The 13,520-nt window shown below is 38.4% G+C and overlaps 1 protein-coding gene and 1 long non-coding RNA gene across 4 annotated transcripts in view; one reads left to right on the top strand and one right to left on the bottom strand.

Moving 5' to 3' along the window:
- Window positions 1–13,520, bottom strand: part of LOC149661195 (monocarboxylate transporter 10-like) — a 32,990-nt gene that overhangs the window by 6,673 nt on the left and 12,797 nt on the right. For all 3 annotated transcript variants that reach the window (XM_089842633.1, XM_089842634.1, XM_089842635.1), the window contains exon 2: window positions 411–772. In XM_089842633.1, the coding sequence (XP_089698759.1) occupies window positions 411–772 (362 nt within the window). The remainder of the gene's footprint in view (window positions 1–410; window positions 773–13,520) is intronic.
- Window positions 1–13,520, top strand: part of LOC149661196 (uncharacterized) — a 33,287-nt gene that overhangs the window by 7,164 nt on the left and 12,603 nt on the right. The window contains exons 2-3 of the long non-coding RNA XR_016368805.1: window positions 10,576–10,687; window positions 12,787–12,855. This is a non-coding gene — a long non-coding RNA (uncharacterized LOC149661196). The remainder of the gene's footprint in view (window positions 1–10,575; window positions 10,688–12,786; window positions 12,856–13,520) is intronic.

Below are 13,520 nucleotides of genomic sequence, written 5' to 3'. Positions count from 1 at the left end.
GTTGTCAGTCTAAAGTTTCTTTTGACAGATATTTTATACAATTTTTATCCCTTTCCTTCCGCTTATCCTTGGTGAATCGCGATGCGGTTGAGGGGTTAATTACTCAGACATTCCACAGATTCCCTTTACACACGCCCGTTATCTTTCTAGCATGGAGTGACCAGCCCCTTGTGGGTAGATTAGCTTGAAAAACGCTTTAGTCTCCCTAACTTTCCAAAGTAATAATTATACTTGCAAAGAGAAAAGTATTTTAACCGCCCTTAAAAATGACGTTGATATTCAACACCCGTCCAAGGCCTTGATTTCCTCTAATACCCCGGAAACGTGGAATTAAGGTGTTCGCGGACGAAAATTGCCAAAGGATCATTTGGGAGCTTGGGGTACATTGCGCTTGAGGCCTTGGTTCTTACCTGAAGGGTATGTTTGAGCCCGATGACTTTGAGCAAGTGTTTCAATAGCAAGGGCATGACCATGGTGAAGACTGAACTTCCGGCCGTGACGATGCCATTGACCAGACCAATGCGGTCCTGGAAGTAATGACCCAGAATAACCAGGGATGGAGTGTAGGCTAGGGAAGCGCCTGTACCCATAATGACCCCGTAGGTCAGATACAGGATTTCGACTTTATTGACGAATGAACTTAGGAGCATTCCCGCTGTAGCCATAAATCCACCGATGAAAGCGATTCGTTGAATACCGTACTTGTCCGTCAATATACTGGCCACTGGCGAGAAGAGGAACGTCATGCCGATACTGACCGAACCAACCCACGCTATATTGAAAGAAAATATTACCATCAATTAGAACCTTGCGTAAGTCTCTCCAAATCAAAGATAGCGTGAATTGAATTTTAATTGAAACCTATTAACAAATATAACTAAAATGAAATTTTTATTGCATCTGAGCTAACGAAAACTGTCTTTACTTAGAAGAGAATAAGCGTCGTAGATTTCATACTGTGCACCTTTTCCCCACTTTCTATTTGCATTTGATATAACCTTGAGGTTTTAAAAATAAATCAGACATTTTTTGCCATATTTGTTATTCTTTAGTCGTCTTGACTTTTACGAACTGATAAAAGTTAAAACTTATTTGTTATTGTAATGTAAACCGGTAATAACCGGGTTTCATATCTCAAAAATTTGTTAAGTATTCTCAATTTATTTTAAATGTTGAGAGGGTAAAAAAAAATGTATTATCGGTTAGTGCTTGAAGACTTCCTAGTTAGGGTCGCGTCTGTTACGAGATTAATGTCGTTTAAATAAAAATTGCGGGTAAAGTATTTAGGTCATACAGTTTAAACAATTTCTGGTGTTCAAAGGATAAGTACGTGATTGCGTTAAAAATTGTTAAGAAAAAATAAAAATTAATCTTGTAACTTACATCATATCGTACGAGTAAGAAGCTCTCTAATCGTTTTTGATAAACTGTATAATTTAAAATAGTTATCACGAAAAAGTTCGATTTAGTAAATTGAACCAGTTTTAGTTGAAATCTCGCTAAAAAAAGGTCGTTAATTTTACTCGAAATCTAGTGCCGTTTTATCACCAGTATCTCATAGCCGTCTAGAAAAGATATGCCCACCCTCCCATAAGAAATTTCATTTCGTCCTATGATAAAAGGTTATTGCCATGACTATATTAGCCAACTAAATTATAGTCGGAGAGTTATACGCGTACGAGAAGGAGCGTGTAGTTCCGATGGGGAAAGTTTAGGCGATATTCGTAATTCTAAACCTAAATTACAGAAGTTAAGGTTGTCGAAGTCATTTGCTTCTTGATGACCTGTGTCATAAGTTTATAAGTATGTTCCATAAGTATGACACTACCTATATGCTAGAGACTTACTGAGAGGTAGTCTGAGAACGACAAGCGAGAATTGACTACACTCGGTTAAATTGCAAATCATCTTCCTATTTAGTCTATACTAAGCCTTTGACAGCGCCTCACCAGGTGTCGCTTTACGGGAATCTATGACATTCCACCTACGTCAGCTCATGACAAGCTCTCAGTAACCAGGGACAAACTTATGGAACATATCTTATGAACTTATGCTGTGTAGTGGTGACCACCCAACGCTATAATTTGTAACTGGGTTTAAAGGATCTAGGAGAGATAAAGTAAATTAACACTAGCTATATATCTTTGATTGAAGAAACCAAATGGCCCAAAGACTTTAGTCATATCCCTGTAGGGCGACAATTAATTTAGCTATAAGTTTACAAGGTATATTCCAGAAGTATAACTCTTTCCTATACATCATAATGCCAGAGAATTACTGAGAACGACGCGAGAATTGACTACACTCGGTTTTGCAGTCCATCTTCCAATTTAGTCTGTAATAGAGTAGTGTCGGTAGAGAGGGGAGTAGACTGTTTATCCCTCCCTCTAGGCGCGCTTTTGTAAGAGGCTATACTGTACGCGCCTGGTAGGGGGGATGACACTGAGCTAGAGCTAGATGTCAGTTCTACGTATGCAAACCTCATACCCTTCTATCTCTTAGCTAAGTGTCATCCCCCCTACCAGGCGCGTACAGTATCCCCTCTTACAAAGGCGCGCCTAGAGGGAGGGATACACAGTCTACTCCCCCCTCTACCGACACTACTCTATGGTATGACGTTTGCATAGTAGAACTGACATTACTCTATAAGCCTCTGACAGCGCCTCACCAGGCGTCGCTTTACCAGAATCTATGACTTTTCACCTACGTTACTTCATGATAAGCTCTCAGTAACCAGCGACAAACTTATGGAACATATCTTATGATTTGACTTATCCTCTAGCGCCTGTAAATTCCGTATAAATTGCCCCTGCCTTACACGAACTATTAAGGAGAAGTGTCCAGACTGGTCGCCGACGACATGATTTTCCACCCTGTGTATCATCATTACCATCTTCTTCCCACCTTTTCCTTTATTGGCTTCGAGCCACCAGACAAACAACCCACACACCGCGATATATCGCCGTGTCTCGTGGAAAACATTCGAGATTCCAGAGTTTAGCAAATTCAGGATAAACCCATTGTTTCTCTAAACCAACAGTCTCAGGATAAATGGCCCAGTACAAATCAATTTTTTTTAAGGAAAGAACCAACCCATCTCGGATGTATTTTGTATACAAACATCCCACCAAAAAAAGGAAAGGCATTTCTTTTCGAGTGAAGCGTGATGCGAAATTGGAAAAGCAAACTTTCTTTTATAGTCCGTGGCGCGATGAAGCTGGCCTCCGTTTCTCTGTGATTCGATTACGTTTAGAGAAGAATCTGATATCGTTTTGTGTCATCTTGTCAATATGACCCGCAGAGAGCACCACCACCGTTTATCCTTTAGAAATCTCTGCTCTGAATGACTGTACCGGTACTGGGTTGGAAAAATACCGACTAAATCGATTTTGAAGCTTCAAGCTAGGCCTGGCTATCTAAAGGGAAAAACCCTTCATTTTCTCGTCATCTAGGGACGGTATATACCACATAACCACACTCGGAAATTGGGAACGAAAAACGTTAAGTTAGGTTTATGTAAGAGCAAGAACTTTCGGATGAGGAGGAGACTCGTAGGTTCATCTATTTCCGTTTCCGCCTGACCAGTTTTACCGTCCTGTTCCTGGAAGGTTCTTCCTACCCCTTCCTGACTTTCCCTCGCTTAACCCACAGATTTTGCTTTAGAATATTTTTTTTTAACTCCAGAAAACATGGGCCTTGAAAAATAGATTGACTTTTTCCACCACGGTCAGTTGGAAAGCCACGAATCGAAAGTAACTCCCAAAATACTGCAAATACCGTTAGTGTTAGCGGTGAAGGCCCTCGCGGATTGAGTAAGGAACTTTCAAAGATCACAACGTAAGGTTGCGTGTACTTTTTATCCAATCTCTAAGAGACTAAAGTGGACAGTTTTTTATCTACATTATCTATTATATTAGTCTTATCTCGTATTTTATAAATACAGCTTGTAAAAAGATAAAGATGAAGAAGAAAATATTACTAACGTCGTTGACTAGAAGCTCAACTTTAAAGTTTACGCTTTATTTCCAGTTGGAACATTACTTACTTTTATTATTGCTTTGCAAAAATTTTAAGAATTTTTTCAAATACTTAAATTTTATGGAGTGGAAAATGGAACATTATAACCATTAAGAAAATCCTTAGGGATATTTTTAATTTAAGAGTTTCGGAACTGGTCGCGTTGTTGTCGCCATTAATTCAACATTTACGTCATCGTCGTCCTTGTTAGACCGTATTTTATATTATTATTTGTTTTAAACTACTCGATTTAACGGGTACGAATTTTAGAAAGATGTGTACTCGCCAAAAGGCAAGAATGAAGTTAATTTTCCATGAATATTCAAATTATTCATTCAATTATGGTTTAAAACGATTCTAAAGATAGAGGAGGCGTTATTATTTGTTTAATATTTGTAGGATAAGGCATTAAATTCACGCAGATGCTCAGTTAATAATGTTCCCTTGTTTAACTTAATCTTGTTTGAACGGAAATAATCAACTCCCAATTTGTACAACCAAAACTCTATCACAATCCCTCGTTAGTGTGTTTTGGGATAAATAAATGTTGTTTACCTCGTACGGGGTAAATTCTTAGTACTTATTGAGAGAGGTCGACCTTATTGAATAGAGTATCTCCGTTAATTAGTCTTACCATAAGTTTATAGTATATGTTTCATAAGTATGACACGTCCGATACTTCGTAATGCTAGAGACTTACAAGTGAGAGCTAGTTCGAGAACGACGGAAGCGAGAATTGACTATACGCGGTATTGCAGTCCATCTTCCTATTTATTCTGTACTAAGCCTTTGACAGCGCCCAGTCACCAGGCGTCGCTTTACCTCGAATCTATGACCTACGTCGCTTCATGACAAGCTCCAGTTTGTAATCAGTGACAAACTTATGGAACGTATCTTATGAACTTATGGTCTTACCCATCAACAACCTTCAATATTCTGAATCATTATTGGACAGAGGTTGTTGAATTTAGGCTTATAACCAGTCTGTAAGCCTTGTTGTTTTGCACGAAGGCGAAAATAGAAGTGCTTTAGAACTGAAAAGTAGCCGGTGCAACTTTTTCTCGATAAGATATCAGTTGTTGTATAAAGCGCGTTACTTAATAATAAATCTGAATAGCTGAAAAGTTTATTTATCTAAATGCGGAAGGAAGGAAGTTTGTTAAGATAACGAGATGCTTCTTACAAACTCATCCAAAGATAACGTACTGATTAGAAATTATTTGTTGAAATTATATATGATATCTTAATTAAACAAGGGCTCGATCCAAATCTAGTAAGCTAATTGTCTTCAGAAATATTCCAAGTTTCCCACGATCGCTAATTATGTTTTCATTCTCGAAACGAGGCTTAAGAATTTTCCTCGGGGTTTATATTTTAATCTCCTGTTTTCGAGTAGTTTCTATAATTAGAAATTAGGATTGGAGTTTTCGGAACAAGATTGGAGTGTTTATACGCGCCTCTATTTTGCCCCTGTATATGCGTTCAACCACAGTACATCGGTGTTCAGAGGCAAGCTAACAAAAGGGGCAGAACGTATCTCAAAAATTTTCCCCAAGTTTTAATAATTTAATTTCTATTAATGTTTGTTTGTTTGTCCCATACGCGTTTCTAAATCATTCATCCTATTGCGATGAAACTTTGGTGAGTTGTTACGCGCACAGCCGCGAAGGTTTTAGAAGTTGTTTCGTTGAGTTACTGAGTTACTCAAAGTGGGGCTCGCAAACCACTAGCCGTAAAAATCGCCTTATTCCAGATTCGTAACATTTTAGCAAGGATGATGGGGAGAGGTTGGGAAATCTGAGAGAAATCAGGTCAAGTGAGACGCTAGAAATGGGGGAGGAATACTCGGAAAAATGGCGGAAGGTGTACCTGAATAGTCTGACGTAACCGCTCGCCATTTTACCGAGTATTCTTCCCCCATTTTTAGCGTCCCACCGGACCTGAACTGTTCCACAGTTAGCGCGCCTATTTCTCACAGATTCGCTATCCTCCCCCAACACCCTTGATTTTAGCTTTATGGTTGGTCCCTAAAAAAGCAGTTTTATTGAATTTTAAAGTTGTTAAAAATAGTTTCTGAAAAACCACTTCACGCAGATATTTGATAAGGGTCAGTGCAAAGACTATTAAGTGTTTAGTGTCAACATGGACTTGAAACTTTTCTTCCTTTCTACTACCATAAAACACAGGGATAGTGATCGGTGTTCAGTGTCAACATAGACAGGAAACTTTTATCACTTTCCACTCAATTAAAACACCGGTCAAAGCCGGGTAGCTTTCACCAGTTCACAATAAAACACCCTTATGTTTTAACAACTTATATTCCAGCAGAAATTATCGACCAGATATCCGAGAGCGTATTTAGAGTATGCGCTTAAAGTTGAGCAACGGATATCCTAGGCAAAAACATATCTAGACTAACTGTTCCATATAATGCACGTACATTGACACAGTTTTTGGTCGGTAACCTTGCGCACGCAATCCACGTGTTCTTCGTTCATTTTGCCGTCGATTCTCATCTATTTTTAGTTAGTTAACTCAGCCAGACCCAGAGTCGTCGAGCTAGGCGAGGTCTCTATATAGGTTTTCCACTAACTCTTTTAACCAACCCTGGATTGTTTTTTAGCGCCAAAAATGTGAACCGAGTCAGAAAGGAACTCAAGATCAAGGGCTTTAGGAAGAAAGAAAATAATTTCAAAACGTGCTCGGATGATATATTTCAAATAACCTTGAGGGTTAAGAATTAGCCCGAAGAAATTAGAAAAAATGCTGTTTTAGCAGATTACGTGGTTTACTTAAAAATATACGTTCATTAGGCCAGGGTTATCGGCTGCGAGAAGTCATGGAAAAATCAAGGAACTTTGAAACAAGTTGGGAAACCAAAATAAACCTCTCCGAGTCGAGATGCAATTAAGAGGTTTATCTTAAACAAATAAATATAATTGATATTAATTATTTAATCGTCATTAATTTACCTTGATTCTAGTTAAATCGTTTAAAGAAACTTTATTCCTAAAATCATTTTAAACATAGCTATTGTTGACGTTTGAATTCAAGCGTATGCCTCTTTAATAATCTTTGAAATTTAGGGTATATAAAGCGATTGATTCACAATGAATGATAAGAAAACCCGCTATTGCATGAACCTTTGGTGGAAGTAGTGAGCCCTGCTTTTGGGAGGCTAGACGTTTCTCGTAACCCTAGCCGATCGTCCCATACTTTTTACCTCTCCGAGTGACGATGACGTCACGGAGAGGTAATGCACTGACCGTGTCTGTGTGTGTGTGTGTGTGTCTGTCTGTCTGTCTGTCTGTCTGTCTGTCAGACCCCACGTGACCGCGTTCGCAGTTTACAAATCGGAGCAAACGTGTTCGCCATTTCCGAACTGCTTTCACAGTCACGGAAATGGCTCCTCTACTTGAGTTCTCACACCACCATCTTCTGGTCTTTGTCCATTCCACACGGACACCAGTCTGTACTTACCGGCTTCTAATCACCATCATCTTTTGATCTTCGTCCATTCCACATGGACACCAGTCTGTACATACCGGCTTCTAATCACCACCATCTTCTGGTCTTCGTCCATTCCACTTGGACACCAGTCTGTCCATACTGGCTTCTAATCACCACCATCTTCTGGTCTTTGTCCATCCCACTTGGACACCAATCTGTACATTCTGGCTTCTAAACACCACCATCTACTGGTCTTCCGTCTATTCCACATAGACACCAATCTGTCTCATGGGCTTCTACTCCATTATCATCGTTTGGTTTTAGGATATACGCGGCGATCAGCTAGGGTTACGAGAAACGTCTAGCCTCCCTAAGGTGGGATCGACCACCGAAGGTTTTCGCAATTGCGCTTTTTCCTTACTATTATAATGGAAACGAATCGTATATATACCCCAAAATTTGAAGAAAGCGGGAAGAGGGGTACCCTTCACTGTAAACGTCAATATTAGCAAAGTTTGAGAAGATAATAGGTATAACTTTATTTTAAACGATTTAACTATTATTAATGTTAATTATTGAAGATTAAAATAATTAAAAATAATTATATTTATTTAAATATTAAAGATAATCTTGTTTCTCAACTCAAAATTATTACGGAAAGAGTTAAAAAGCAGTCTATGTTTTTGTCTGTGTGTGTCCGTCCATTGTTACACTAGTGCGTCGTGTTAGCAGTTAGCCTTGTGTTGATGTGTTAAGAAATCATACAGAACCTTAATATTCCCTCTTTCCATAATATAAAGTGAATATGTGGAAGTATTTTTCGTAATTATGATGCATTTAGTACTTTTGTAGCTTTAAAGCTCTGTTTCATTTTGATATTCCAAAGATTTTTTTAATATTGTTATTTGAAATGGCTGTTTATATATTACTTAAGCTATACTACATCTGTATATACAATAATCCTTGGTTGAGTGATTTCATGAAGAAAACTAAGACCTAGACTCCGGCGGGTATATTAAGTATCATCCGCAATAGGCTTAGTGAAACAAAGAGTAAATAATTGAGGCCTGAGGTGAAGTAAACTTTGGGCTTTGATTTTCGTGTCTGAAATGAAGAGACATCAACGGTTCAGAGTGAGCCGAAAGTTAAATACACTGTTAAATAATCAGGTTAAGATTTTAAAATAGAAGAAAAGATCATGGTGGCAATTAGAATAGTAAAAGGGCTAATGGTAAACGGGTAGTAGCTACAGACCTTTTATTCTCTTTATGGTGCGCATTGACTATCAGTGCGTCTAGCTACAATTTAGCTTTGGTGTTATTTAACGTTGGCAAACTAAGAATATTGTTGAGGTGAGACAAAGAAGATACACGCCCCAGGAATGGAAAGTGTAGCTTCCTCTAGTGTAAATTTTTGTCTCTCCCCTCCTAGTACGCTCCAAAGGCAGGCTCGGTTGACCGAGGTATTTCCGGCTACATTGAAATTGCATAGACCGGAAGTTCCTTGGTCAACCCAACCCCGAGACATAGCTTCCATTCCCGGAGCGTATATTTTCTTTGGGTGAGACGAGACGATAGTGTTTACACTGCAAACCAGTTGTGAATGTAGCTATCAGAATATACGGTAAACAGCTGAAGCGTAGACTTCATTTCCTGATCTTTTCCCCATTGACTGATTTCCATGTGTCCAAGATTTATCCTTATTGGATGTAAAATGTCGTCTGCTATACTGTATTATTCGCTATGCTTGGAATACTGCTTCAATATTTCGTAAATTTTTACTTCAAAAAAGAGAAATAATTCCATATCTAGGTAAATAAGTTTGTAGTAGTAGACCTCTTGACTCGGAGAGGTAATATTTTGGTTTTCCCAACTTGTCAATCCAAACAATGGGAGTAGAAGCCAAAAGTTTCTTTCTGCGAACACGTTTACTTCGACTTGCCAACCGCGAACACGGTGACAGACACACACACACAGACACGTCCAGTGTAATACCTCTCCGTGACGTCATCGTCATTCGGAGAGGTAAAACGTTTTGGATGTCAAGGAGAAGTCGATGGATTGCTCATCTTCAATTCAAAGTGAAAAAAAAAAATAAAATAAATGAAATGGAAAAAGAGTTTGAACTTGAAGAAGAAAAAAAAGTTTTAATTCCGTTATTAGTCTTCTGCCGTAAAAATTTGCATATCAGAAAGATAACGGAAAGAAAAAGCTTCTGGGAAAACGAAACGAACTCAAGATTTATTTGAATTATTTTTCTTCTTTTCTACACGCTAGCTATCAACTCTTTCTTTGAACGAACGAGTTTTCTGGAACTTTCTTGTTAACTTGTATATAATATTGCCTTCGGGGGACTATAACAGTCGAGTTTTCGAATAAATTACACGTTTTGAAAGACGCGTGATAGATCATTCTCGCCTTTTATTAATAATAAAGGTAAAATTACAATAATTTTTTTGCGTTTATTAGTAATATCTCGAAAGTGAATTAAATAGAAGCTAATGAATTTAATAATTCGGAAAAAAAAATTTTAACTAAAAATTATCGTTTCCATCTGGAAATTTTATAATTATAATGGCCTCCAAATATATCAGTTTTTATGCGTTACACCAATCAAAATATTCCCATTAAATACTAAAATTTTCGATATTAAACCTTTCCTCCGAGCCTTACCAGTTAGTGTCAATTCCGACTGATTTTAATATAGTCCTTGATGCGTTAAAAAGTTTTTTCGAGATAATGCACCATGTGTATAATAAAAAAAAACTAAATCCATTTAGATTAATTTTTCCAAAACCCAGCTCCTTTTTCCATATAGCGACTTGGGGTTCGGGACGCGGCTGTGACTTTACTGTCGTCAAGGGTTTTATACGGTTAACGTGTATTAAAAAAGGAAGAAAGGAGTAACCAAGCTACCGTATCAAAGAATAAAAAAATAATATTTCATTTTTATGAAATATGAAATCAAAACTCATTTCTTTCTCCACGGCTTATTAAAGAAATTTAGCTCTTTTTTGTAAACTTTCTTTTTTGAAAAAGATGAAAAGATGAAATATAGTGAAAACGGTGGACGATTTTAGTAATGGAAAGATGACCTCTTTTCTGACAGAATCCCTTAGACGTGGGCGGTATCATCTTGGCCCCGTGGCTCCCTAAAAATGTTTTGGACTTGAGAGGAGAAAAGAAAATGGAATGGAAGATGGAGGAGAAAAATGACATAGGTGGGTCAAGTCTCGGAGAAGCAAACTTCTCAGCTCTCAAAGAAGTGAAAAAGCTTTTCTGATTTAGCCTTATTCTCTAGCGCTATATTCTAGCATAGAGAATATACAGTAGCGGAGTAGACACTTTAGCTTCTACCAGAAGTGAGATGAGACCAGAAGTACTGAGCTAACCAAATTCTTCACTCGGCGAAAGTGAATATTCTTGATAACACAAGAACGGTTGGCCCTCTAGTAACGGTTTCTGACATTTCCCTCCAAAACGTGAGACGCTCGTGGCGGTAGACGGCCGAACTAGATTCAAGGAGCCGCGACCGTGTTCGGCCGCTTTAGGTTGAGGGGAAGGGGGTAGGAAATGTTTATGGAACTCGAGTAGTGTAGGCGCGTGGGAAGCGGCATAAAATCCTCAAATTTGTTCACTAGTGCCAGGATCTACTATCAATGCTAGAGCCCTTCACTTCTAGTCTCATTTCACTTCTGCTTCTACTCAGAGCACCTAACCCATGGATGGGCAAAGCCATGTTAAACCCGCGTTAACAAATGACAATGCGTAGCACGCGCCCGCACGCGTCTACCAACCGCAATTTATTGCCAAATGTCCCCTAAAAAAATTCCTCTGTAGTCTGTAATGGTTCGGGATATTTTTTAGCCAAGGCTTGATGTTAAACAGACTTTACAGAAATGTAAATGAAATTCAACTCACTTTTATAGTTTAGTCTACTCCTCAAAAACAAAATGGCGCGAATTTTATTAGGGTTTGGCGAAAAACTTCCAACATCCGCCGCCACAGCGCTAGTGTCAGGCGTTGCTCTAAGCAAACCTAGCTCCCTATTCAGTTGCCTGTCCATACCAATGCATAAAGCAATATCTCGTCAAAATTTTACTTATTTCCGTTTTTTTACCCCAATGGACGATCCTCTTCCTTCTGTACAAGACGTATCATTATTGGTTGAAAAATGTCGTCTGCTTTACTGTAGATCCTCTATGGAGGAGGTGAGTAATATTTAGACGAAGATAACCACGTGTCTACCAAAAAACCGAGCGCCGGAAGTAGCTTCAAAAAATTTAACGAGACCTGAGTACAAAAACCGTCCACTCCTCTATTGTATATCCTCTATGATTCCAGAGCTTGGGTAAAATTCGCCTCGCGCCTGATATCGCGATATTTTAGACAAATGGTCCTTTTTGGTTCCGCATAATTTGGCAGTTAACCTTTATACTTAGAGCGGGTACTGAACCACCTTGACATTTTAGTAAATCGGCCATGCCAAGAGTGCTTTCTATTTTTCTTTCTTTTAAGTTTGGGAAAACAACAGACATTTTTTTTTACCGATGGACAGTATCAATTGAGGAAAGGAAATGTTTCACGAGGGAAATAAGGAGGATGGTTTCAAATTGTATTCTTCTATCGTATTCATCGTTTCGTTCGTTCATTTTGAGAGTATATCGGTAGAGAGAGGGAGAGCGGGAAGTAGGTTGCGTATCCCATGCTTTGGGGATATGACGTTGTTATATATAGGACTGAAATCACTCGATAGACAATTAGGGTCAGAGTTTCAGCAAAGATTTATAAAACGATCATTCGATGAGTTGAACTGAAAAATAATTTTTTTTTAAAACGCCTCCATTTGATTCTCATTTTAATCACAATCTGTTTAATATTCTGTTATTTTATCACTAGAAGGTTAAATAAATTACTCGAAATATAAATAATATCATAAGTTAATGAGATATGTACCATAAGTTTGTCACTGGTTACTGAGAGTTTGTCATAAAGTGTCGTAGGTGAAACGTTATAGATTCCCCTGGTGAGGCACTGTCAAAGGCTTTGGAAGATGGACTGCAAAACCGAGTGTAGTCCATTCTCGTTTGTCGTTCTCGAACTAGCTCTCACTAAGTCTCTAGCATTACGAAGTATGCTTGGTGTCATACTTATGGAACATATCTTATAAACTTATCATCATATGTAACATTAAGAACTCAATTTTTAAAAGGGGGAACGGAACTTTGGGGGGAAAATTCTGCTTTACATTAAATTATTCACGAATGCGGAAACGGATCGAATTACTTCCTGATCAAAATATTTATAATCTTGTTTACAGACCGACAATCGGCGGACGTTTTAGTGGCTATCGATGAAAATATATTTGGAATTTCAAGTTAAGATTAAGGTTTGTTTGATTGGCGTTTGCCATTAGCGAGAATACGTTATTTTAGTTAAACTTCAGGCATGTTTTAGCCATGGTTTTAAAAGGTCACTCTTTCGAAAATAGGAATTTGGTGGTGATAGTGTTTACGTAAGAAACTCACGCTGGGTTTCCCTTTCACTCGCATCTGTCGCCAGAAATAATTATCGAACAGTTTTTGGTCCCGATTAAGGGAGAAGTCCGTTGAGTCCTTAATCGTCTTTTGAGCTAAGATTAGTTCACACAAGAAGTGATCTCTAGTTTATTAGGGAGAAGGTATAAGATGCCAAAGTATTAGTCCCAGTCCCCTTTTCAAAATACAACGGGGGACGTAAAAGGAGGCCGAGCTATTTCGCCTCTCTCACTGATGTGAGGTTTCAAGAACCAATGAGATGCTGGTTGTAATTTAGAGGCGGGGATTAACTCCGGACCTACGTTTGGACTGGGTATAAAGCTGGAAATGTGGCGAATTTATATCTTCTCCCTAAGAAACTAGGTATCACTTCTTGGTTCACACTAGAACTAGTGTGGACTCTGTAATTTCAATACCGTTTCTGACTAGGCATAGCAGAGTTACGTTCTTAAACACTGAAACCTCAGCACCCCATTTCAGAAAGTTCAGCTTCTTTTCAAAACGTGACCAAAATAAA

Source organism: Phalangium opilio, unplaced genomic scaffold, assembly GCF_054372755.1.
Source record: "Phalangium opilio isolate 3A_F unplaced genomic scaffold, DU_Popi_V2 ptg000070l_1, whole genome shotgun sequence".
NCBI classification, from domain to species: Eukaryota; Metazoa; Arthropoda; class Arachnida; order Opiliones; family Phalangiidae; genus Phalangium; species Phalangium opilio.
The sequence above is the reverse complement of the archived record's forward strand: the minus strand, read 5'-3'. Positions and strand labels throughout refer to the sequence as shown.